The 27,841-nt window shown below is 36.1% G+C and overlaps 1 protein-coding gene across 1 annotated transcript in view; it reads right to left on the reverse strand.

Moving 5' to 3' along the window:
- CFAP47 (cilia and flagella associated protein 47) overlaps positions 1–27,841 on the reverse strand; it is a 505,984-nt gene that overhangs the window by 163,039 nt on the left and 315,104 nt on the right. Inside the window, 3 exon segments of the mRNA XM_069540349.1 lie at positions 14,409–14,583; positions 20,592–20,818; positions 21,570–21,681. Coding sequence (XP_069396450.1) covers positions 14,409–14,583; positions 20,592–20,818; positions 21,570–21,681 — 514 coding nt within the window.

The following is a 27,841-nucleotide window of genomic DNA, read 5'->3' on the forward strand; positions in this document are numbered from 1 at the left end:
AAGACAGCATTATGATTTCCTTCCACAAGAACTATCATGACAGTATCTGTCATGATACTTATTAAAACACGAAAGACAAAGATCAAAATGTTTGAAGCATAAAAGACAAATAAAAAGTCTCTATGATTCTATGTTTAGTGGTAAAATCCAGAAACTTACTAAACATAGGAATGGTAAATTATCATAGAAACAATGCTTAAAAGAAACTGACTTCATATACCTTCTTTGTGCTTTATGATACCCATGTGTATATTACAATGGAATGTGCCACTAGCTAGTATCCTGTGCATTCAACTGAATATACAATCACCCACAAACTTAAAAACAAAATTCTGGGTCAGCCACTATTTTTCTACTGACTTTTATTTTTAAAAAATGAAAAAAAGTTTTACACTCTGTTCACCAAAAAATAAAATGATATAGCAGTGACAAGCAAAATCAGAAGATTTTCCAAACTATGTTAATACAGTTAACTTACCTAACTACTTTTCTGATTGCTAAATGTCACTATACTAAAGTCTTGTGCATGAAATTTAATACACCTTAATTAAAATCGCTTTTGAATCACCATGCATGAAAATATAAAATGGACTTCACAAAAAATTGCACCTTCATGTTGTTTTCTGAAAAATAAAGAGTGACTATTGCACCAGAACCTTCAAGCATTACATGAAAAGTTGATCAAATAGGGGAAGAAGACCATGCAGTTATTTTCAATCAGATATTATGTGGTAAAAACAACTGATTTGAAATATAAACAGCTGAGAGTTATGAACAGAGCTGATAATTATACACATATAATAGGTCAACCTAGCCACTAATAATTGGTAGACCATTTAAAATGGAAAACCAGAGGCAATACCCTTTTTATTAAAACAATATTACTACCATTGTAAAGCAATTATACTCCAATAAAGATGTTAAAAAAAAAAACGTTACTGAAGTAAAAATTTGGGTTAAGTTCTCATGTGGCTCATCATATTTCTCTATGCTACAACCACTTTCAGTATATCTAACTGGCTAATTATCCAAAAAAGTAATACCCTCAGTCAAAAAGATGGAATGAAAGAATGAGTCACAGAAGAGCAGGAACCAATACTGAAAGTGCCATTCAAAACATATGTCCCAAGGATGGCAAACACTAGGGACAACTTTTTGTATCAAATTTCTAGAAGACAAGAACCCTCTCTATTGTGTTCACTGCTATATCTCTGGTGCCTGAACACTGCTTACACACAGCAGGCTCTCAATAAATATTTGTTGAATAAAGTATCACATCATTTAGCATCTTTGTTCAAAGAAGGTGAAGACTTATGTTCAAGAGTGAATTTGTGGGCTTCCCTGGTGGTGCAGTGGTTGAGAGTCTGCCTGCCGATGCAGGGGACACAGGTTCGTGCCCTGGTCCAGGAAGATCCCACATGCCGCGGGGCGGCTGGGCCCATGAGCCATGGCCACTGAGCCTGCGCATCCGGAGCCTGTGCTCCGCAACGGGAGAGGCCACAACAGTGAGAGGCCCACATCCCGCAAAAAAAAAAAAAAAACAACAACAAAAAGAGTGAATTTGTAATAGGGAAGAAACTTGGTATTCTATTACAAGTTAATCACTAAAGGTATTATACCTATAAGCTTAAATTACACATAATGGCCCATCTCTGGGAACCCTGCATCTCATGTAATGAGTGTTAAGTTAAAATACCTTTGTTTGGCTCACAGGAAACATCCTGACCAGGCCCACCTGTGAATAACTGCAGGAAGGAAGAAATTAATGCATCCCCTCCTTAGGCTGACCAGAACCAGGAAATGTTCGACATTACTCCCTCCTCTTTCAGTATAAAAGAAGCCTGAATTCTAACTCAGGCAAGATGGTTCTTTGGAACACTAGTCCACCATCTTCTCAGTGTGCTGGCTTTCTGAATAAAGTTGCTATTCCTTTCCCCAACAACTTGTCTCTTGATTTACTGGCCTGTTGAGGGGACAGCAGCATGAGCTTGGACTTGGTAACAATTCTGTCACTAACTACCTGATTCTAGTTAAACTGTTGAACCTCTCTGTGTTTTAATTTCCTCATCTATAAATGTGGAGGCTGGAGCAAATCAGTGGCTTAAAACCTGTATTCACCAGAACCCCAGCCTTATGAGAATCTGGTTCATGAACCACTACTGGGGATACAATAGGAGGCAGGGAAGGACAAGCAAACAGAGCTCTGGAGCATCTTCTCTAGTTTTGAACAGAGAAGCTTTACATTTATCTAACTTATATATTGCATGGCTCATAATATTTCAACCTGCCTTTCAAAATATCTATTATTATTCTTTTTCTTTTTTAATAAATTTATTTATTTATGGCTGAGTTGGGTCTTCGTTGCTGCGCATGGGCTTTATCTAGCTGCAGCAAGCGGGGGCTACTCTTTGTTGCAGTGCACGGGCTTCTCATTGCAGTGGATTCTCTTGTTGCGGAGCACGGGCTCTAGGCACACAGGCTTCAGTAGTTGTGGCTCGTGGGCTCAGCAGTTGTGGCTCATGGGCTCTAGAGTGCAGGCTCAGTAGTTGTGGCACACGGGCTTAGTTGCTCCGCGGCATGTGGGATCTTCCTGGACCAGGGCTTGAACCCGTGTCCCCTGTATTGGCAGGCGGATTTTTAACAGCTGCACCACCAGGGAAGTCCCTCTATTATTATTCTTAATACACTCTTAATCAATGAGTCAAGAAGAAACCGGGGAAATTAGAAAATATTTTTAAATTAATGAAAATGGAGATAGAACATACAAAAACTTATCGGATTCAGCTAAAGCAGTGCTTAAGGGAAATTTACAGCTGTAAATGACTATTACAAAAAGAAGAATGATCTAAAATCTAAGCCTAACCCTCTACCTTAAGATACTGGAAAAGGAAGAACAACCTAAGCTTTAAAAAAGTAGAATGAAAAAAATAATAAAGATTAAAGGAGAAATTAATGAAATAGAGAAGATAAAACAGTGGAGAAAAATCACTGAAACTATAAGATAGTTCTTTGTAAAGATAAACAAAATTGACAAACCTTTAGCTAAATGGATCAAAAAAGAAAATATTCAAATTATTAGAATCAGAAATAAAAGTGGGGGCATTAATTCTGTTTTACAGAAAAAAATGGAATGTAAGACAATGCTATAAATAATTGTATGCCAAAAATTAGATAACTTAAATGACACAAACTAGGAATAGCTGGAAAGTTCCTCTGTCTCATAAAGGGCCTCTATGAAAAACCTACAGCTATCATGAGAATTTAAAGACTGGATTCTTTCTTCTTAAGCTCAGAAAGAAGACAAGGATGTCCCCTCTTATCACCTACATTTAACATACTGGGCATATTAACCATATCAATTAGGCAAGGAAATTAAAAGAATTCATTTTAGAAGGGGAGATGTAAGACCATCTCTATATGCATATGACCTTATCTTGTATATAGAAAATCCTCAGGAATCCAGTAAAACATATTAGAATAAAAAATCAGGTCAACGAGGTCACATGATATAATTTCAATATATAAAAATCAACTGTATTTCTATACATCTGCAATGAATAATCCAAAAATGAAATTAAGAAAACAATTCCATTTACAATGTTATGAAAAGGAATTAAATACTTCGGATGATATTTAACAAAAGGAATACAAAATTTCCACTCTTAAAACTACAAAAAAACTAAGGAGTACCTAAAGAAATGGAAAGATACTGCATGGTCATGCATCAGAAGACAATATTAAGATGACAGTCCTTCCCAAATTGATCTACAAATTCAATGCAATACCTATAAGAATGCCAGCAGCTTGTTTGTAGAAACTGACAAGCTGATTCTAAAATCCATATGGAAATGTGAGGATCCCACAACAGCCAAAACAATATGGTTCAAAAAGAACAATGCAGCAGGACTCAGTTGCTGATTTCAAAATTTACTACAAAGCAATAGTATTAAGAAAAGTGTGGTACTGGCATAAAGATAGACCTACAGATCTATGGGATAAAACAGAATTCAGGAATAAACAATGTATCTATAGCCAACTGATTTTCAACAAGGGTGCCAAGATCATTTAATGCCAAAAGAACAGTGTTTTCAACAAATGGTGACAAGCCCACTGGATAGCCACATGAAAAGAATGAAGTTAGACATTACATCAAACAATATACAAATATTAACAAAAGTAGATCAAAGAACTAAATCAGGAACTAAAGCTGTAAAATTCTTAGAAGCAACAGAGGACTAAATCTTCATGACCTCAAATTTGGCAGTGGATTCTTAGATATGACATCAAAAGCAAGAACAATAGGAACAACTAAACAAGATAAACTGGACTTCATCAAAATTAAAAACTTTGTGCTTCAGCGAATACTATCAAGAGAATGAAAAGACAACCAAAAGAATGGGATAAAATATTTGAAAATCATACATCTGATAAGGTATTGTATCTAGAATACATGGAACATTTACAACTCAATAATAAAACGGCAACTCAAAGATAGGCAAAGGATCTCCCTAGACATTTATACAAATAAAATATATAAGTGGCTAATAAGCACATGGAAAGATGGTCAACATCATTAGACACCAAGGAAATGCAAATCAAAATCACATGAGATATCATTTCCACCCACAAGGACTGCAACAATAAAAAAGTCAGACGATAGCAAGTGTTACTGTTGATGTGGAGATATTTGAACCCTCATACACTGCTGGTGTAATGTAAAAATGGAACTGCCACTTTGGAAAACAGTCTGGCAGTTCCTCAGATGTTTAAACATAGAGTTACCATATGATTCAACAATTCCACTCCCAGCTATGGATGTGTGCATGTGTGTATGTGTGTGTGTATATGTATATGTATATGTATTACACCCAAGAGAAATGAAAACATTTGCACACAAAAACGTGTACACTAATGTTTATGGCAACATTATTCATGGTAGCTAAAAGGCAGAAACAACCCAAATGCCCATCAAATGACGAATGGATAAACAAAATATGGTATAGTCATACAATGAAATATTGTTTGGCCATTAAAAGGAATGAAGTTCTGATACATGATAAAACATGGATGAACTATAGAAACATTATGCTAAGTGAAAGAAGCCAGTCACAAAAATACCTCATATTATATGATGCCGATTATATGAAATCTCCAGAATACCAAATCTATATATAGATAAAGTAAATTAACGATTGCTTAGGGCTAGCGGGATAAGAGGTTGATAGCTAAAGGTTACTGTGTTTCTTTTTTTTTGTGTGTGGTACACGGGCCTCTCACTGTTGTGGCCTCTCCTGTTGCAGAGCACAGGCTCCGGACGCGCAGGCTCAGCGGCCATGGCTCACGGGCCCAGCCGCTCCGCGGCATGTGGGATCTTCCCGGACCGGGGCACGAACCCGCGTCCCCTGCATCGGCAGGTGGACTCTCAACCACTGCGCCACCAGGGAAGCCCTACTGTGTTTCTTTTTGAGGTCACATAAATGTTCTAAAATTGAATGTGGCAATGGTAACATGTATCTATGAATATACTAAAAACCACTGAATTATATACTTTAAGTTGGTAAATTGCACAGTACGTGAATGGTATCTCAATAAAGCTGCTAGAAATGGAATACCTAAATAAATAGGAGAATAAAGTTTTGAGAATGAATATAGGTGAATATCCTCTTAGTTTTCACTTGATGTAAATTCAAGTGACAGGTATTAACTTATATGACTATACTTGCAAGTATTCTCAGAAGCTAGACTATAACAGAACCTATTATATTCATAATTAAATATAAATTTAAAGACCAATAACAGAGCTGTGTGTCCCTTGCCTTTCTTGAGAGATTTCGATGTAGTATATGGATTACAAATTTCCTTCCAAAATCTATTCCCATTCTTTTATACACTGTAATCGAACTTGATGGCTTACGATTGTGGTGATCCTCTTTGGAAAATGCAGAGGATTTGAATTATATTTCTAAGTGAATTAAAGTAATTTTATTTCAAAAAGCCTTTGCAAATTTGAAAACAGTTTTTGCCAAAACCAAATGTAATATAATAATAATACAAGTTTAACTCAAGATATGTTGATGAAAATTAATTAAAGCACACTTTTGAAATTAGGTGACCACTGGCAATGCTGACAATATAGTAGATTGTTTCAATTAAGTTTAATCACTAAAACTAACATTTTAAATGATACTCTGTTAAATGAAATTTATTTTTTATTCTATTTGAAATACATCTGCGGTTATTTGATATAATGCAGATGTAGGGTTTATTTTTCAAAGAATACTTAATAAATTTTAAGCAGGAATTTAGGTTCATTCCATTGCAACAATTTTACAGTCTTTTTCATACTGAAGGATAATTTAGGCATTACAATAATGCATTTAATCTTTGTAAAATGGGTAGAACTACCTATAGTGTTAGTTATTACTAGCAAATGTTTACTACATGTTTATGATCACTTTACATGATCATTGTCATGGAAGGATTTAGTGGATATTTGTCACCTATTTGACTGCTAATTATTAGTAAATATTAGAAAATTAGGAAAACTGGAATTAGATGGGGGGAAGGAAAGAAGGAAAACACTGTTCCTACAATATGCATTTCCAATATGTCTGCCATGTATCCCTTGGGAGAGAAGAAGAAACTGGGTCAATAGCACAAAGTGCTAGAAACTGAAGTGATAATCTTTAGTAATGAGGGTTTGAGCTCTGTTTAAGGTGATCAGCAAAATCAGCCCAGAACATTTTGTCTGAGTGCCCTTGAACAGAGTTTTCATGGGTGGCACAGAACACACAGGACCTTTGACATTGGGGAGCTGACTCAGATAAGTGCTCCTGGATCCACTGGAGTTTTCTTGCTTACCTATATCTATTTAAGGTCCATGGAACTCTTCCTGTTCATAAATTTCAACACCCCCAGAACCACAAGTAGATGAGATTTTAAGTCAATATCTACAACCAGGGAAAAGTCCAGATTTTCTGCAGCCTGAGGCTTTCACAATTTAGGGGGCCTTCTTCAAGAGAAAGAATGTAAAATTACAAATATAAAAGTAGGTATAGGGTCTAGAAAGGGGGGTTGAAAAAGTGAAGACTCATAAAGTTTATGTTCCTTTAGAATCAGAGTAAGTCTGTACCTAAAATCACTAAATGTTTCAGTAATATTTCACAGTCAGATTTAATCATTCTTGTGCCTAGGGGTGAAGTGTAAAAAGGGTGATGGGATTAGAATATTATTAATAGCCAACATTTATTAGGTATACCATAAGGCATTTAAATTCTTGACATGTTATCTCCTTAAATTTGCACCAAAGAGAGAAGAGAGAGATGTGATTATTTTCTCATTTTGTGAAGTGATGATGAACACCTGAATCATAACAGTGGGAGTAGAGAAAAAGAAAAGGAAATAAACTACAGAAAATTTAGGACTACAAGATGAATTTTAGGTATGGGCTCAGAAGAAAAAAGCTTCAAGTAGCGTACCCAGATTTCTAATATAAGAGACAGGTCAAGTCCCACCATCTGAAATTATAAAGATTATGTAGTGAGAAACAAATAAATGGAGAATAATAATGCATTCATTTTGAGTTAGAGGGATACATCTCTATATCTTTCTATCTGTCTATCTATCTATCTATCTACTTGTATATCTATTTGCATATATATCTAGGTAGGCATGACTAGTCTGCCTCTGAATATATAAGTTGGAAACAGAAGGAAAAGGTTAGGAATAGAAATAAATACTGGTGATGTAAATGGTAGTTGTAACTATGGGAGTGTACAAAATCCCTCAGGGGATGGGTAAAAAGTAATAATAGCCCCATTAGGGCAAGAAGAACCTTGAAGACTCCCATATTGATGGGATAAATGGAAGAACTCACAAAGAGACTAAGAAGAAATCTTGTCAAGGGGATGGAGAAGAAATGCAGGAAACAAGGATAAAGCCTTGATATCAAATGCCTAGAATTCTAAGAGTAGATGCTTAATCATCCAGGTTAAATGCTATAGAGGTCCAGTAAGATGTAGACGGAGAATGGTCCACTGAAAGCAACTAGCTGTTTTGCTACAGTGGTAGCACAAGCCAGATTTGAGAAGTTGAGAAAGTTATGCATGAATAGAAACTGCAAATGCAGATTCCTCTACTGAGAAATATGTTTGCCAAGGGAAAGGTAGGAGTTTCTTTAGCTTTTGAAGTTTGACAACACTTGGGAGCCAAAAGTGAAGGAACTATTCTCAGAGAAGACAAAGCTATGATAAATGATGGAGAAGAGCCCCAAAACAGGTTCTGAGATAAGATAAAAGATACACGTTGGAAGGCTGATAGAGTAGATTCCTGTTATTCAGAGAATGGGGTGAAAGCAATAAGGGGGATAAGGAAGAGTATATGTTCATGAAACCCCTATTCCTCCATGAGAGAACAGATGCAGTCATTGTCCAGTGGAGGCTGGAGATGGGGAAAAGACTGGAGTGAAGAGGATGTTTGAAAAGACTAATAACACTTTGGAAAGATTGCTGTGAGAAATGCAAGAGTACACAAATTAGCAAATAGAAGTTAATGCCTAAATAGGGTCTGAGAGAGAAATATCTATCAGGAGAATTAAATGAATAAATGTACACAGGACTTCCCTGGTGGCGCAGTGGTTAGGAATCCGCCTGCCACTGCAGGGGACACGGGTTCGAGCCCTGGTCCAGGAAGATCCCATGTGCTGCAGAGCAACTAAGCCCATGCACCACAACTACTGAGCCTATGCTCTAGAGCCTGCGAGCCACAAGTACTGAGCCCACGTGCCGCAACTACTGAAGCCTGCACACCCAGAGTCCATGCTCCGCAACAAGAGAAGCCACTGCAGTGAGAAGCCCACACACCGCAAACGAAGAGTAGCCCCCACCACTTGCCACAACTAGAGAAAGCCCATGCACAGCAACGAAGACCCAATGCAGCCAAATATAAATAAATAAATAAATTTAAATAAATAAATAAATTGGAGAAAAAAAAAGAAAATGTACACAAACCAACCCTTGCAGTGCTTTGTGTATTGTCGGTGTTCAACAAACGTTAGACCCACCCCAGTCCACTATCATGAAGGACTCATAGGATCTCTGAGATCCGTGAAGCGGGACAAGCGATGTCTCCTTTCTATGGGAAACTGTTGTCATATATGTATATCTGTCACATCTACAGAGATGGATGCACTTACTATGTGCACATGCACTTTCTTTACAGCTTCATTTCCTTCTGATGAAAGCATTATAATTAAATGGTAGAGTGGAAAAAAATATTTTTCTAAATGATGGGGCTGAAATAAATACAGATTTAAGTAGATTATTTTTTATAATTTTGGTAATAGCTATGTAAGCAGAATTGTGGAATTTTATTTACGAATTTCAAAAAGGTATAGACTGATAGGCAACATTAATATGAGGGGGCCGAAGACAGCCATTTTTTAATATATCAAAACTAGTTCTTTTTAATGAGTTTAGAACTTCAAGAGATTATATGACTCTACTTCCACCCCTTTCCTGAAATTAGCAGGAAGGCTGCGCTACCTCTACTCCTCCACATAAACACTTGTCATTTCTTTCTTTCTCTAAGCCACCCATAAAAAAAAAATTGCTTTTACATTACTATACTTATTGCTAGGAATTTGCTGGTTTGTTCTCTTCAAATTAGTTTATACCATAAAAATAAGTTTTTTAAACCCTTAAATCTAATATTCTTTGCTTCAAATTCTAATAGGTTATTTATTAAAGTAAAAATGCTTACATTTTTTTCCTTTTCATTAATCAAGTCCACTGCTTCACAATAGAATGTACACTGCTAAGGGTATGTATTTTATATGACCTGCTACTATCCTGAGTTAGAATATTCTGTTTATGTAAACTTACTTTATTTAAATGTATGCTGAAGGAAATGAAAACAGAAACTTGGGCTCAAAAGTTCCTCTATAAACTCAACTGCACAGACAATTAAGTTAGACATGAACCATGATTGGCTAATTACGTTGTAAAAGTTTTATGATAATCCTTTAAAATTGTTTGCAGTTCTATTTTTTCTTAATTTTCACAATAATTTTCTCACCAAAATGGATAGTTAACAGTTGATATGAAAGACACATATTAGTCTTATTAAAATATCTGAGTGAAAGACTTTCAAATATAAATCACTTCATACTTATTTATAATTAAACAGCATCTTAATATGCCACAGTCTTCATTTGTAAGACTATACTGTGAGTTTCATGGCAAGCCTACGCTATGTATCCTTAGTTATTTGTTTTCTCAAAATGAAAATTCTTTTAAATTTGAATTACCCTCTATAATCAACTGTATTAATGTTAGTTTTATTTGTAAACATACTCTATATAGGTGCCTCTCTATCAATACTTATCCCATTGTATTACAAGAGCTACTTATCTATTAGTCCTTCAAAGGGATGAATACAGCAATTTTCATCATTTTGCCCAAAAGAATCAATGCAGAACAGTGTTGCTGAATGAACAGCTGAATAAATGAATGGCCTGAACGGACAATCCTAGCCAGTTTATAGTGCACACAGCTTTATTCAGTTATCTCAAAAGGGATTAAAATGTTATGAAAATAAATTCTTCATTTAAAAATTTAATAGCACACAGAAAAGCTGGAGGTAATAAAGATTAAAAAAAAAGACAACAACTTAACCTGAAAGGTCTCAAACTGACAGCTGGTCAGTCAAACATGACCTCACACTTGTTTGTCTAGCTCAGGATTTTATTTTTATTTTTATTTTTGGAATTTGAATGTCTAGACAGGGCATTTACTCTTCAGTTTGTCATAGGCCCCATCATCCCTACTGCCATAGACCAGACCCAATTCATAAATCCTTGTTACCTGCTTGGCCATTTGGCATTTGAATCTGGGTTCTCAGATCTCCTAGGAAGGCAAAGTGAACAGATTACCCTGTACCTTATTATTTGCAATCACCTTTTCAGATTTAGAAAAACTTTATAGTTAACACAAAGCCATAGGAAGATAACAAATAAAAAGCCCTAGTAAAGAAATTATATTCCTACTATTATCCACCAACTAGGAAAAAAGTGAACGAAAAATGTAAATTACTTTTGAATACTTTAGCCTACCAAAGTTGAATCAAGAACAAATAGATCATTTGAACAGACTGATCACTAAAAGTGAAATAGAATCTATAATTTAAAAACTCCCTACAAACAAAAGTCTAGGACCAGATGGCTTCACAGGCAAATTATATCAAACACACAAATAACTTATACCAATCCTTCTCAAACTCTTCCGAAAAACTGAAGAGGAGGAAACACTCCCAAAGACATTCTATGAAACCACCATCACCCTGATACCAAAACCAGTCAAAGACACCACCAAAAAAGAAAATTACAGGCCAATACCTTTGGTGAATATAGATGTGAAAATTCTCAACAAAATGTTAGCAAACCAAATCCAACAAGACATAAAAAAGATCATACACCATGACCAAATGGGATTCATCCCAAGTTCACAAGGATGGTTCAACATTATGCAAATCAATCAATGTAATACATCACATTAACGAAAGAAAAAGACAAAAACCACATGATCCTCTCAACAGGTGTGGAAAAAGCATTTGACAAAATTCAACATCCATTCATGATAAAAACTCTTACCAAAGTATAGAGGGAACATATCTCAATATACTAAAAGCTATTTATGACAAACCCACAGCCAATATAATACACAATGGTGAAAAGCTGAAAGCCTTCTTGCTAAAATCTGGAACAAGAAAGGATGCCCACTCTCACCTCTTCTATTCACACAGTATTGGAAGCCACAGCAATCAGAAAAGAAAAAAAAATGAAAGGTATCCAAATTGGAAGGGAAAAGGTAAAACTGTCATTATATACAGATGATATGATACTATATATAGAAAACCCTGAAGATCCCACACAAAAAAACTACTAGAACTGATAAACAAATTCAGCAAGGCAGCAGGATACAAGATTAACATACAGAAATTGGTTGCATTGTTGGTGTAAACCAACAATGAAATATCAGAAAGGGAATGTAAAAAAAACAATACCTTTTAAAATTGCACCCCCCAAAATAAAATACTTAGGAATAAACCTGACCAAGGAGGTGAAAGACTTATATGCTGAGAACTGTAAAACATTAATAAAGGAAATTGAAGACAACTCAAAAAAATGGAAAGGTATCCCATGCTCTTGGATTGGAAGAATTAATATTGTAAAAATGGACATACTGTCCAAAGCAATCTACAGATTTTATGCGATCCCTATCAAATTACCCATGACATTTTTCACAGAACTAGAACAAATAATCCTAAAACTCATATGGAACCATAAGTGACCCAGGATCACCAAAGCAATCATGAAGAAAAAGAACAAAGCAGGAGGCATAACCCTCCTGGACTTCAGACAATACTACAAAGCTACAGTAATCAAAACAGCATGGTATTGGCACAAAAACAGACATACAGACCAATGGAACAGAATAGAGAACCCAGAAATAAACCCACACACCTACAGTCAATTAATCTTCGACAAAGTAGGCAAAAATATACAATGGAGAAAAGACAGTCTTTTCAGCAAGTGCTGTTGGGAAAGTTGGAGAGCCACATGTAAATCAATGAAGTTAGAACACACCTTCTCACCATACATGAAAATACTCAAAATTGTTTAAAGACCTAAATATAAGACATGACACCATAAAACTCCTAGAAGAGAACATAGGCAAAACATTCTGTGACATAAATCATACCAATGTTTTCTTAGGTCAGTCTCCCAAGGCAATAGAAATAAAAACAAAAATAAACAAATGGGACCTAATCAAACTTACAAGCTTTTGCACATCAAAGGAAACCATAAGCAAAATGAAAAGACAATCTACAGAATGGGAGAAAATATCTGCAAATGATGTGACTGACAAGGGCTTAATATCCAAAATATACAAATAGCACACACAACTCAACAACAAAAAAACAAACAACCCTACCCAAAAATGGGCAGAAGACCTGAATAGACATTTCTCCAAAGAAGACATACAGATGGCCCACAGGCACATGAAAAGATGCTCAACATCGCTAATTATTAGAGAAATGCAAAACAAAACTACAATGAGGTACCACCTCATACCAGTCAGAATGCTCATCATTAAAAAGTCTACAAATAACAAATGCTGGAGAGGATGTGGACCAAAGGGAACACTCTTACACTGTTGGTGGGAATGTAAGTTGGTGCAGCCACTGTGGAAAACATTATGGAGGTTCCTCAGAAAACTAAAAATAGAATTACCATATGATCCAGTGATCCCACTCCTGGGCATATATCCAGACAAAAGTATAATTCAAAAAGATACATGCACCCAATGTTCATAGCAGCATTATTCACAATAGCCAAGACATGGAAACAACCTAAATGTCCATTGACAGATGAATGGATAAAGATGTGCAACATATATACAATGGAATACTGCTCAGCCATAAAAAAGAATGAAATAATGCCATTTGCAGCAACATGGATGCAATTAGAGATTATCATACGAAGTGAAGTAAGTCAGAAAGAGAAAGACAAATACCATACGATATCACTTATTTGCGGAATCTAAAATGTGACAGAAATGAACCTATCTATGAAACAGAAACAGAATCACAGACATAGAGAACAGATTGGTGGTTGCCAACAGGGAGGCGGATGGAGGAGAAATGGAATGGGAGGTTGGGGTCAGCAGACGTAAGCTTTTATATATAGAATGGATAAACAACATGGTCCTACTGTATAGCACAGAGAACTATATTCAATATCCTATGAAAAACCATAATGGAAAAGGATATAAAAGAATATTAAAAAAACATACACATACACACAATCACGTTGCTGTATAGCAGTAAGTAACACAAATACACAGAATAAAGGAGACCAAAAGTAGGTACTCAACTAAAAAAGGCCCTTGTCCAGATGAAAGATAAATTGCTCATAAATGGCTTTTTTCTCCTCTGATATGTTCTTGCCATCAATATCCCTCCTATCCTTTAGGGTCAGCCTAAGTCTCAACTCCAGCACAACTTTGTAACCAAGTTCCCTGTGAAAGCAAGAGCTCACCTTCTTCAAAGAGCACTTATTGTCTTAATCAGATAACCACTCTTTACCAAAGACAGGTTGGCAAATTTCAGTAAATTTCAGTACCAGTATTTGGCACCCAAATTCAGTATGTAATTTAAATTACTATGATGTAGTACATTGGTTATTTATAATGTAAAGTACCATTCAACAATTGGTATTTATGTAGCTGGACTATCTCTTCAATTATATTACGAACATCCTATTAGTTAACATAATCTCTTCTTTGTATTTTAGTATTGCAGGTACCTGAGACAGTGCTAGATATTGCAGTGTACACATTATTGGTTACCTGTTTTTTCTGCAGATTTAGTTCCTTGATATTGAATCAATTTAGCTTGAGTTTCCGGAATCCAAGGAATGCAGATTGTCTTAGGGATATCAAAATGTTCTGGAAGGCTCAGCTCTGTTTTGTATAAAATGGACTTTGGCTTCTTCAACTTTGAGATATTAAAGAGCATACAAATCTGCAAATAAATAGAAACTAAAATTGGAATGTAATCCTCTTACCCGTTGCCTCCAAAATAAACAAACAAAAAAGACAGCATTATGTACTTAGACTCCATATTTGGGTGAAAAAAATCCCTCAAGGGATTGAATTTGTTCATTTCTTTAGACATACTATTGTTTACTTGGTAGAGGACAACACTAACATGTTTCATAGACTCAAAAGAGTCATCCTTTATTGAGAGATGCTCAATGTCACCTGCTCTTATCCTTTCAGTGATGAGGAATTCATTGTCTCAGGAAGAAGTCATTCCACTAGTGAACAGTACTGAGAAAGCACTTCCCTCTGTGAGTTGAACCTGGTGTTCCTTAACATCTTCCCATCAGCTCTAGTTCTTATCAGCAGTACAGTTAGTCCCCTCTCTTTTGCTAATAACAATTTTGGGGAAAAAAATATGCATCTATAAAACTAGGTCCTATCCCTCCACAAACCTCCAAACATCCCTTTCAAATAGGTCTGATATTTTTAGTCCATTCAATCTTTACTTATATGATGTGGTTTACAACTTACCCCCATGCATATGCTTCTCTAGACATAATCTAGTTCAACACTGTCATTCCTAAAATGGGACCCTGAAGATAAACCCAGCTCCCTAAGTATGAACTAAGCAATGCAGAGCATAGAAGTAGGCAATCGTTTAGTTTTATCTGGACCTTCTACTGCTAAACACGTAGTAGAGCCTAAGGGTTAGACCAAGTCTTCTTGAAGCCAGACTGCCTGAATTTATACCCCAATTTTAAACAAGCCTGGCCAGGTTATTAACCAAAGCCACAAAGTCTTCATTTGGGAAACACAGGCAATAATAGTACACATTGCCTATCCCTGGTATATTTAAAGTATAAACAAATGCCAGGTCCTTGGAGCATATTTTAAGAATTCAATAAATGTTGGCTGTCATTATCATCACCATTGTTGTCCTTGTCATCAACATGATTGTAACCATGATATCATTACTCAGCAAAAATAAGCTTTAGTTCCTTTGGCAATTATCCCATTCACTAGTTCATTATCTATAAAATCCACAAGTTTTTTTTTTTTCCTCACAAAGCCACATTTTCCACCTACTTTATTTCGGCAATTAAAATCATGTAAATGCAGAAAGGTAAATTAATTCATTTACCACTGTTTTGGCTTGGTTTATTTTTCTAGTTATCATGAAAAAATTATCTATTCATATAAGCAACTAGTTCTTTATCCCAAAGTGGATCATCTGCCTTCTATATCTGCAAGTCATTCAAAATAATATGTATGGGGCTTCCCTGGCGGCGCAGTGGTTAAAAATCCGCCTGCCAATGCAGGGGACACGGGTTCGAGCCCTGGTCGGGGAAGATCCCACATGCTGCGGAGCAACTAAGCCCATGGGCTACAACTACTGAGCCTGCGCTCTAGAGCCCACGAGCTACAAGTACTGAAGCCCGCGCGCCTAGAGCCTGTGCTCCGCAACAAGGGAAGCCACCACAATGAGAAGCCCACGCAGTGCAACGAAGACCCAAGGCAGTCAAAAATAAATAAATAAATAAATAAATTTAAAAAAATATATATATGTACGGATACACACTCTCTTCTTGATCAAACTCTAGTCAGGCTCCTCCAAGCCATCTTCTCAACCAGGCCTCAACTTTAGCCTATAAAAAATGCAGATTCTCAGCACAAATGATTTTGTCCACCCTTTTCCCTCACACACACACACTAAGAGACTTGAACAAGCACTAACAACGTTTCTAACAGCTCAAGGCCATATCCCTAGGACGACTCCAGTCCCCCTTAAGGTCCCTATCTGGGAAAGTTCAATGCTGCAAGGATAATTTACTGTTTGTTCCAGTCAAAATCTGGTGATAGGCAGATAGGCTCCTGAACCCCTCCTAGAGCAGTTACTTTAGAAAGCTTGCAATTATAACTCCCTTCTCTCTCCTTTTGAGATGTAAATCTACCACCCACAACTGTCTTCTTCTCAAGGACCTCAGAGCCCTCCCTTTGAAATGCAAAAATTCAAGGAGATAATGCTCCCAGCCAGGTAGGTACTTAGTTCTAACTTGCATCACTACCTCCCTCCTGTCACAAAGATTCCAGAAGTTTGTTTCTCTTTATAAGCATCAATTAACAAGTCCAGATTGCTGTGACCAACTCCCTCCTGCTTCTTGTAAACTTCACTTTGCTGACACTTCTCAGGCCCCAGCTTATTCTCTCTCCTGAGTTCAGCTCATACTGGATCCTCCTCCCTGATGCAACAGTTACTGAATAAAGTCTATGCTTGTTTTAACTAGTGTCTGGCTTTGTTTATCTTTGACAGTATCAACAGGTACTTATTTCACGATTTGAAGTGCACTTAAATTATACAAATACAAAAACCTTTTCTCTACTCTACTGAATCCTCACCAAGGGTATCTTTTAGATTTCCTTTTTAAAAATGTCAAATTTCAAAATTTCAATGAGTTTCCTCACCATTTATCCCAGAGTACAAAGCATGGCTTTAAAAACATAAAATTGAGGAAGTTAATAGAAAACATAAGGAAACTCCCTTGCAAGCTCTGAATCTTCCTACTACCAATGAGTGTATCACTAGAGTTAGTTTATTAATGGCCAGGAGAATATGAATTCAATACATGAGCGCTAAGTGTAAAGTGCCAGATATTCATGCTCCTGACAAAAGATCCTGTCTCTCAGAGTATATAAAGTAGATACATCATAATGCTATTACCTTACAAATATTTCAACAATTCAAATTGCACATGGCTGTATAATAAAAAATTAGACATGTCCCTTTTCTTTGGTGGAAAAGTAATTACATTTATTCAATTAGATTTTGCTCTAAACAGATTTATTTCAAGGATAATTTTAGATTTTATTTGTTATATGGTTATTTTATGCTATAACAGAGAATTCTAGACTTTCATTTATTCCATTATACAATTTCATGGCAGTAAACTAAGAAATGAACATATGATCTGGAGGCTATGCAGGGCAAGGAAAAGAGTAATGGACTCTGGGAGGTAAAAACCTAGGCCCATTTCTAATCTGTCACAAATCAGTGGTGTCACCTTGGGCTACTATCTTACTATTTTGGGGTCTTGGTTAATAGGTCTGTAAAAGTAAGAGGTTGTACTATGTGTCTCTGAGTGTTCAGCATTATTTATTTTCCAGCTTTAAAATACAATAATGTCTCTACCCTGATCTAGGCTGTAATCTCTGCCCTGTCAGTGAGGGCAACTTAGGTCTTTTTATGCCTCAGTCATTCCACTTGTTTTGTATTACAAGTGTAATCCTATCTTCTCTCCACTTCTCCATGGGGTCATGGAAATAATTTGAAAAGTGTACATAAAAGTATTTGGGGGAAAAAAGGTGTCAAATACTATACAAGGAGAGAGAACTTTTAAAATCAATTCTGTTTACTGTTCTGCTGTATTAGCATTATTATATTTCAACAGTGCAGTGATAATTGCACTTGAAAAGAAAACTCTATGACTACATGTATATCAACAGAATAAGATGTGCCTATACGTTCTGATTTGGTGTAGCTGATTTTCTTAGACTGGCATATTCAACACTTCTGTAGTTATTTTTTGCATTTAGAGAGTTTTTGCCAAAATAAAAAAAAAATTCATGATATTTGTAGACTTCAAAGAAAACTGTAATCTTCAAGTGAAAAAAACTTCTCATTTTAAATTTACAGACTGCTTAAAACATTTAAATTTTAAAGAAGTCAAGATTTAATCATAAATAATAATAATTATTACTATTTCCACCAACAATTTTGGAGAAGTGGAGACATACATATACCCATCCTGCAAAGGTGGGAGGGAAATAAGGATAAGTAAACAGCAAGATGACTTTGTGAAAAATCAGGCTATGAGGCAACCTGGACTGACATCAGCCTATACAACGAAGACTACAGGTTTAAAGTACCATTTGTTTGTCAGGTACATGTTCAATCCAATTAAACAATGACAGCACTTCTCATGCACAAGACACTGAGGGATAGACAAGAAAACACATGACAAAAGTTTTTAGATTTCTAGGAATTCACAATCTGATGGGGAAAATAGGTAAATAAAAAAAAAATCATATACAAAACATAATTTGATAAATGCAATAAGAAACAAAAAGTGTGCTGGGTTCCAGGGAGAAAGATAGAAACTATATACATGCATAAATAATAGAAAAGGGATCCACAGACAAAATCCATCTCCCTCAAGCATTTTTTCATTTACATAAAATTTTCGACAAGAGGTACGAATGAAGACAATTTAAAAGAAAAGAGGGAGAGAAAGAGAGAGAGAGCACTATAATAGGCATGAATTTTGAAAAAAGCCACCTATTGAACATTTTTATTGTAATAGTGCACTGCAAGTTGAACACAAACCTTCCCAAATGCACTGCTCTATAGCAGAAGTAAGCATTTTGGTATGAGCTGAAGAGAGAGCCATTGGCTTCTTAGATGCACAGTGTGTACAGGTCAGTCTGGAGGATATCAGAGCCTTGGGCCTTGATATTTTTGACCTTATCAGAACATAAAAATCCAGGTCATCCATAAAATAACAGCACAAATTGTTAGAAATTGGTGCTTAGACTATATTCATTCTAGCATTCTGACAAATAAAAAAATAAATCACCCCTACAATGCCAAGGGTTTTGTTGTAACCTATGTAAATCAAGACTAACATTAAACGAGCAGGATTCTAAAAATTACTGTTTATTCCTTCAGTGAACAAAGATTTAGTGACTACCTTTGGTACAGTGCACACTTTTCTAGGCACTGGTGATATGAGAGTTAACTAAACAAATATCTTCTCACAAATTCCCTTGCTGGAGATAAAGAGTAAACACATAAATATACTACTCTCAGATGGTAAATGCTACTGACAAAGAAAACTGAAAGAAGTTTAGGGTTTGGAAAGTGGCTGGCGGAAGTAAGGGATTCTTTTAAAAATGCAAGCTGGTAAAGCAGAAGCTTAGCAGTAGCATTCCAGCAGACCTGAAGTAACTGAGGGACGCAGCCTCTCACGCCCAGAGAAAAGCAACAAAGGACAGACGTGCACAGGCCGCAGGGAGCAGGCCTTCTTCGGGCACTGGAAGAACAGCAAGAAGGCCTGTACCCAGGGAGGGACAGGAGTGAATGGGCTCCAGTGGAGATGCTGAGGTCAGGAAAGGGGATGGGCCTGACCAGGAGGGTCATGAAGACCACCGTAAAGATGTTGGTTTTCATTCTGACGCAAGCTAGAAAAGCCAGGGGAGCAAAGGAGCAAAGTGTGCAGGTTACCATTTTAGAAGAATCGCTTTCGTGGCTCTGTGGCGACTCGACTGTACCTTATTTCAATTATAAGATAGAGTTCAAGCTGTAATACAGTAGAGTCTACAGTAACAGTAACAACAACAACAACAATGCCATACATCTAGAGAGCACTAATTATATACTAGGTACTACGCTAAGCATTTTATATAATTATCTCACTTAGTTTCCATTAATGACCATTATCTCCTTATTACAAATGTAAAAATCAAGGCTGGAGGAGTTTTAAGTTACCAGCTCACAGTCACACAGCTGGACAGTGTTAGAGTCTGGATTCTCAGCCTGGTAATCTGACCCCAGAAATGATCCTCTCTGGATGAACAACAGAATATCCGGGACAACTTGTAGAATATGTCCCCACTCACCCCCTTCCAGAGACTGATACTGAATTGTTCTGGTGGGGCCTGAGCACTGGGATCAGTTCTCCAGGGCATCCCAATGTAGAGGCAGAATTGAGAATTACTGTGAAATATCAACCATACTGTAATGCCTAAAATTACCTAGCAGAACAATTTGTTTCAGATTTATTATTTAATGAGGTAAAAAAGAAAAAAGCTACTGAGCTGTCCTTCTGAGGAAAAGCAGCTTTCATCATTTTTATATGTAAAAACATTGTTATGATCTCTGTACATTTTTAAAGAGAGACTAACTTCAGCACATCCTCTGTCCTCCATTCCCACCTTGATCTTGGTCAGCCCCAGGAGGGTGATGGCCAAGCGGATGCTACTGCTCTCCAGAGTGCCCGTGATCAACCTTCTCTCATACTCTATCTTCGACATCTGCTGCTGTGCTGCAAAAGCCAAGGCCTTCTCCTTGGCTTCATTAGTCAGTGGCAATTTAAGGTCCACATCCAGGATTTGACGGAGCTTACATTTCAAATACAGAACTGGATCTTCCTTATTAAGCACTAGGGGAAGCAAAAATTATTCATGATTGCAATGATCAGTTACACCCTTAACGTTGTTATCCAGGATGGACTTGGGAGGTCTGAAATATAACACTGCAGTTATGGCCTTTATTAACCAGAGTAGAAAGAAATAGGCAACACATCTCTAGTAGTCCTAATTCAGTAATTCAAGAGTAAGTCTTCAGGAATTAAAGATATTTTTCTCTACAAAGAGTTCTAGTCAAGTGGTTCTTTCGTAGAAACATCATCAACTTGCTAAAAAATTCAGTGGCCATTGTGCTCCTACCAGTGGTTAGAAGGTAGGAGGAACAGAAAGAAATGTAAAGAAAGACACCTCTCAAGGACGGGCAAGAATTGCCATTTTCTTTCAGTAATAACCTTACACTTTAAACTAGGACATTGGGTAGAAGTACAGGTTATATTATAGCATATAGAATTTGACATTGTAGCTTTTTCCAAGTTACTTGGAAAATGGAAAATTTTGCTGAGTAAATATTTTGAATGCCAAATTATAATATTTACCTGAAGACTAAAAGAAATAAAGATTTAAAAAAGAATCACCATCGACATTTTCTTAATTGTTAAAATGGTACTCTATTCCATGTATGCTGACATAATAAAGTTAAAAGGGAGCCTTCAGAAATGTAATCATATATTGGCAAAATGTGCTGTGAGGGTGCTTAGGTGACTATATGAGGAATGGTACCATCCTTCAACATTAGAAATGAAATAAAATGCACAGATACTCTACCTTCTTCTGGAGAACTGCTATGGTCAAGCGGAGTTGAAGAATCCATTGGAAAGAATCTGGAAGGCAAGGAGATCATACCTCTTCCTTCCAAAGCATATATTAATTCTCCAATCTAAAACACAACCACACAGTAATATTAAATTTTAAAAGTTCAGAAAAAGATTACGATAAATCTTTCACCTATGAGAAAAATCTTTGTACTATAAAAACATGTATTGTGCATTACTAAGCAACACAGGCCCTAAATGGGTGGAGAAAGGTAAGGATGAAATACAGCCCTACCATAGTATGAGGGAAACTTTGCACGCAACTAGAACAGAGATGGATTGAGAAGGTCTCAGGGCGGCACTGACAGCAGTTGATCGTTATAGGTACAAATATCCTTGGAAGACTGTTAGCTTAAAACAAATGAATTCAAGCAAATGAGAAAAAATTTTCCTTCATTTTGTGATTTATTGTTGGAAGGGAGTGACATCATTTTTGCAGGGTGTCTGAGTCCCTAAGAGTCTATATTTTAAAGTGGGGGGTTTCAAAATGTGCATGTGAGGGTCTGAAGATCTTTTAGAATAAGTGATTAGGCAAGAAGTACAAAAGACTAAACAGCATGAAACTAAAAGTGGGAACAATGCAAGGGCAACAACATGATATAGGGAAAGACCAACAGAGGTGGACAAGCCTGGTTTTAATTCTGGCGCTGGCACTTACTACCTACTAATAAGCCTCAGGCAAGTTTACTGAATCTCTGAGTTCCAGTTTCTTCCTCTATAAAATGGGATGAACAACACTTTTATGTTAGGAACCCAGAGAGTAAATGAAAAATGAGAGGGAGAAAGTCTCAAAAGACACATCATACAATCACAATGGATAAATATCATCTAGATCTTGATTCTTCAGTGCAGCAGACTATGCTATCCCAAAACATGACTGTAGGAGTTCAGGATGTGCCACAACAAACTATGCTGCTTTGGTATATTGATTCTTTTGAGCTGTAGGCACCTGAAAAACAGGGAGAGCTTTCTATGAACTTCCCTTATCTGCCTAAGACAGATACTCCAAAAGGAACTCGATTGTTGTAAATCCCCTCCCTGAGAGTTTCATCAACTAGGGAGTATTGACGCTTGTCACACGAAGAGACTAGAAGTTGACACCACAACCAAGCGTTGTCACAAACTATCATATCTTTCATCTACTCTTCTAAGGGCCTATTCATTTTTCCTAAAAATCATTTACTCTCCTCTAAGTGGCTGACATCCCTCCCTCCCCTTTCCTTATTAAGATGGTATTTAAGCCTGAATTCTAAGCCACCTCAAGGAATTAACTCCTTTTTCCTTGGGTATCTCCCATGTATATATGAGGTATACATGTTAATACACTTCTGTTTTTCTCTTGTTAATCTGTCTTTTATTACAGGGGTCTTAGTCAAGAAGAACTCAGAGGAGTAGAGGGAAGATTATTTTTCCTCCCCTGTATTTCAAACAAAGAAACTTAAAATGAAATGATAAAAACAAACAAACATAAAAACAATAATGAGACAATCAGGGAAATATGAAGAATGCCTTGATTTTTGATGCTATTTAAAAAAATACGATATTTTTAGTAGTAATGGTATCATGGTTATGTCAAAAAAATAAAACAAAACAAAAAACAAACCCAGAGTCTTTTTGTTGTAGAGACACTTCCTGAATTATTTGTGGACAAAATGATGTGATGACTGAGATTTGCTTCATGAAACTTGCTTGGCAATGCACTGTTGAAACTGAGCAAAGGATACAGGGGGTGATATACTACAGTTTTATTTCTACAATTCTGTGTATTTTATATGTTCCATAATACAGTCTTTTCTTTGTTTCTTTTTCTTTTTTTAAATTGAGGTATATTTGCTTTACAATATTAATATAAGTTTCAGGTGTACAACACAGTGATTCACAATTTTTAAAGGTTATACTCCATTTATAATTATTATAAAATATTGGCTCTAGTCCTTGTGTAGTACAATATATCCTTGTAGTTTATTTATTTTATACATAGTAGTTTGTGCCTCTTAATTGCCTACCCCTATATTGCCCCTTCCCCTTCTCTCTTCCCACTGGTAACCACTAGTTTGCTCTTTGTATCTGTAAGTCTGTTTCTTTTTGTTATATTCATTCATTTGTTGTATTTTTTAGATTCCACATACAAGTGATATCATACAGTATTTATCTTTCTCTGTCTGAAAGCCTTTTTTTTAATGCTGATATTTTAAGAAGTAGAATGATAGTAAAGATGTGCTGAGGACTACAGGAGGTCATGCAACAACTGTTGCCATTTCACTTGTTATCTAAGATATTACAATTTTTTGGTATATTTTTATCATGTGATTAGTTTACTTTTATATCATTTACATATACGTTGCTTGTTCAAACACAACTTTAGAATAATCTCTAACCCTTTGCCTGGCACGTACCAGGCACTTAAGAGATCCATTTAAATGGAGTGAGAGCAGGCTTCCCAAATTTCACGTGCATGTCAATCACCTGAGGGTTTAAAATAAAAATTAAGTTAAGAAAAAAACAAAAAAAAGATCTAGGGTGGAGCCAAGACTTGAGAGGATGAGTGAAAACATGGACTGACAAATTTAGGTTTAAGCCACACAATGGATAATCTTGTACCAGAATGGGCTTGTGACAGGCATGCAACTAACTACCAGGCAAGCAAAAGGAAACTTAACTTCGAAGCTGGGATTGTAACTAGTTTGAACTGTTGCACAGTCTTAAAATAATCTCAACTGTATGTTTGAGAGACTATTCCAAAGATATCTTTGAACAAGCAATACACACATAAATGATATAAAAGTAAACTGATCACATAATAAAAATATACCAAAATGTTATAAATATCTTTGATAACAAGTGAAGTAAAAATCTGGAAACAATATAAGAATGAACAATTTCTGATTGTGAGGACAATTTATTTACAGCTTCATTATCCCTCCCCAAATGAGATTTGTTTATAATAAAATTAATTTTGTCTTCTACTTTCACGATAATGTTCAATAAAATTTTATTAATTACAATCCACAATTATCTTTAGTTCCTGCTGAAAAATGGAATGTGGAAAACTTTGAATGTTTTAAATTGCTTAGCATTTAAATCTGTGCACTCCTAGTAATAAATAGTATGTTATATATAATTTTCATGGAGTAATTTTTACTAAACAGCCATGTACTTTTCAAACATAAATGCAAGCTAGCAATCTGAAATGTGTTTACTGTGTATGTGTGTGTTTTACTACATACAACTGAATGATTGATACTAACGTTATAAAATTTTCAGATCCCGCAAGCTGCACAGTGCAGCCAAAAAAATTTTTTCTCAATGATAATTGGAGTGCAAATGTATCAGTTCACCAGAGACTGGAGAAAACAATATGTTAATATTTTACTTTTAATTTTTTTCCCATGTTTATTTTTATCTAAAAATCAGTTGTTTTACCCAAAGTGTAGTTGACAGAAGACATTTTCACATGTTGAGGTATGGGGAAATCATTCTGGCTTATATATGATTTGGCTCAAACTTTATGCTAACTAGAATAGCCTGTCTTATGGCCTGTGAAACACAAATTTTACATCTGCCTTAACCACTAAAGAAAAGAATAAAAATCATTGGAGTAATTGTGGTTCAGGCATTCAAAATGGATGCGGGTGGCTATTGCAGATGTAGTTTCAGACACATTCCTGCATCACTGAGAAACTGACCTTTCTGAACTGTTTCAAACTTAAGGACACCGCTAGCCATTCTCAAAACAATACCTGCTAGCAGCTGCCAGATGCAACCTTATGATCTCAAGGTCTCCTCTTGTAACTGTGAAAACACTTCAGAGTCCAAACCAATCCTTGCTTAACAAGATCCTTACTTCTTGCCAGCTCCAATCCTAATTCTTGACAATCAACTTATGTAACTTTTTGATTTTTGCCTATATTAGCCTCCCACATTTTGTAGTATGGGAGAACACAATTCAAGTGCCTCTTGAATCTGTGTCCCAGGCCACAGTCCCCAGTTTAGCTCAAATAAAACTCTTTTCCTTTCCTATTATAGATTGTTAATTGATGATTTGTGTTGACATAGTCTTCGTAAGAAATTAGACTTGGTGAGTATAGAATTATAATAATTGCTTTTTTTTTTTTTTTTTTTCTTTTTGCGGTACACGGGCCTAACACTGTTTTGGCCTCTCCCGTTGCAGAGCACAGGCTCTGGACGCGCAGGCTCAGCGGCCATGGCTCAGTGGCCCAGTCATTCCGCAGCATGGGGATCTTCCTGGACAGGGGCACGAACCCACGTCCCCTGCATTGGCAGGCAGATTCTCAACCACTGCGACACCAGGGAAGCCCATAATTGCATTATTTTAAATGTGTACCTGAATGAAACCAGATCTATATAGCTTGTCTACTCCATAAAACTGAATACCAATTCACAGGATTTAATACAAAAGGAGTAAACTGTTATTTTCCAGAATATTTTTCTAAAATGGATATTATAAACAGCTTCCTAGCCATTGATTAGCCACTTGAAATGTCAGTTACTAAGACTCTGTTCAATTCAGCTCTACATCTTAAACAGACAATATGTTATCATTTCTCAAAACAGTATGTCTAACTTGTTCACTTTCAAAGTTCTTTTTTATTAAAAAGAAACAATTTAATTGAATATAATGCCTGTTCCAGCAAATTATTTAGGGAAGTCATTTGTAGTATCACTTAATTATTTCCCTCCACTTTTCTTGAAAGAAAATCAGACCAGGAAAGAATACAAATGCAATAAAGAACTCTTTTAAAGTGGAGATGCACTTTTCATTTCAAGTCTAGAGGCAGAGACAAGGATACTGACAGTATGGGTCAGTACCTATTATCTGATGCATAATAGGTACTTGTCAATGTGAGCTATTCTAAGAGTCACCTATTAAATTTCCTTTCTGCTCTTAATTTCATATTTTACAGTCGGCAGGTTTACTTGAATTTATATTTTCCAGAAAGATGCCAATGCCCATTGTCAACTGTAAGAAAGCCTCACAAAAGATATTTTGTTCTTCCTGTGTATCTAGTTAAATGCAGTCCTCAAACAATAAAGTTCATGCAACTTTAACACCCCACTTACACCAATGGACAGATCATCCAAAATGAAAATAAATAAGGAAACACAAGCTTTAAGTGATACATTAACCAAGCAGGACTTAATTGATATTTATAGTACATTCCATCCAAAAACAACAGAATACACATTTTTCTCTAGTGCTCATGGAACATTCTCCAGGATAGATCATATCTTGGGTCACAAATCAAGCCTTGGTAAATTTAAAAAATCGAAATTGTATCAAGTATCTTTTCCGACCACAATGCTATGAGACTAGATATCAATTACAGGAAAAGATCTGTAAAAAATACAAACACAGGGAGGCTAAACAATACACAACTTAATAACGAAGTGATCACTGAAGAAATCAAAGAGGAAATTAAAAAGTACCTAGAAACAAATGACAATGGAGACACAATGACCCAAAATCTATGGGATGCAGCAAAAGCAGTTCTAAGAGGGAAGTTTATAGCAATACAATCCTACCTTAAGAAACAGGAAACATCTCGAATAAACAACCTAACCTTGCACCTAAAGCAATTAGAGAAAGAAGAACAAAAAAACCCCAAAGCCAGCAGAAGGAAAGAAATCATAAAGATCAGATCAGAAATAAATGAAAAGAAATGAAGGAAACGATAGGAAAGATCAATAAAACTAAAAGTTGGTTCCTTGAGTAGATAAACAAAATTGATAAACCATTAGCCAGACTCATCAGCAGAAAAAGAGAGTAGACTCAAATCAATAGAATTAGAAATGAAAAAGGAGAAGTAACAACCGACACTGCAGAAATACAACAGACCATGAGAGATTGCTACAAGCAACTCTATGCCAATAAGATGGACAACCTGGAAGAAATGGACAAATTCTTAGAAATGCACAACCTGCCAAGACTTAATCAGGAAGAAATAGAAAATATGAACAGACCAATCACAAGCACTGAAATTAAAACTGTGATTAAAAATCTTTCAACAAACCAAAGCCCAGGATCAGATGGCTTCACAGGTGAATTGTATCAAACATTTGGAGAAGAGCTAACAGCTATCCTTCTCAAACTCTTCCAAAATATAGCGGAGGGAGGAACACTCCCAAACTCATTCTACGAGGCCACCATCACCCTGATACCAAAACCAGACAAGGATGTCACAAAGAAAGAAAACTACAGGCCAA

This window comes from Delphinus delphis, chromosome X, assembly GCF_949987515.2.
Source record: "Delphinus delphis chromosome X, mDelDel1.2, whole genome shotgun sequence".
Classification (NCBI taxonomy): Eukaryota; Metazoa; Chordata; class Mammalia; order Artiodactyla; family Delphinidae; genus Delphinus; species Delphinus delphis.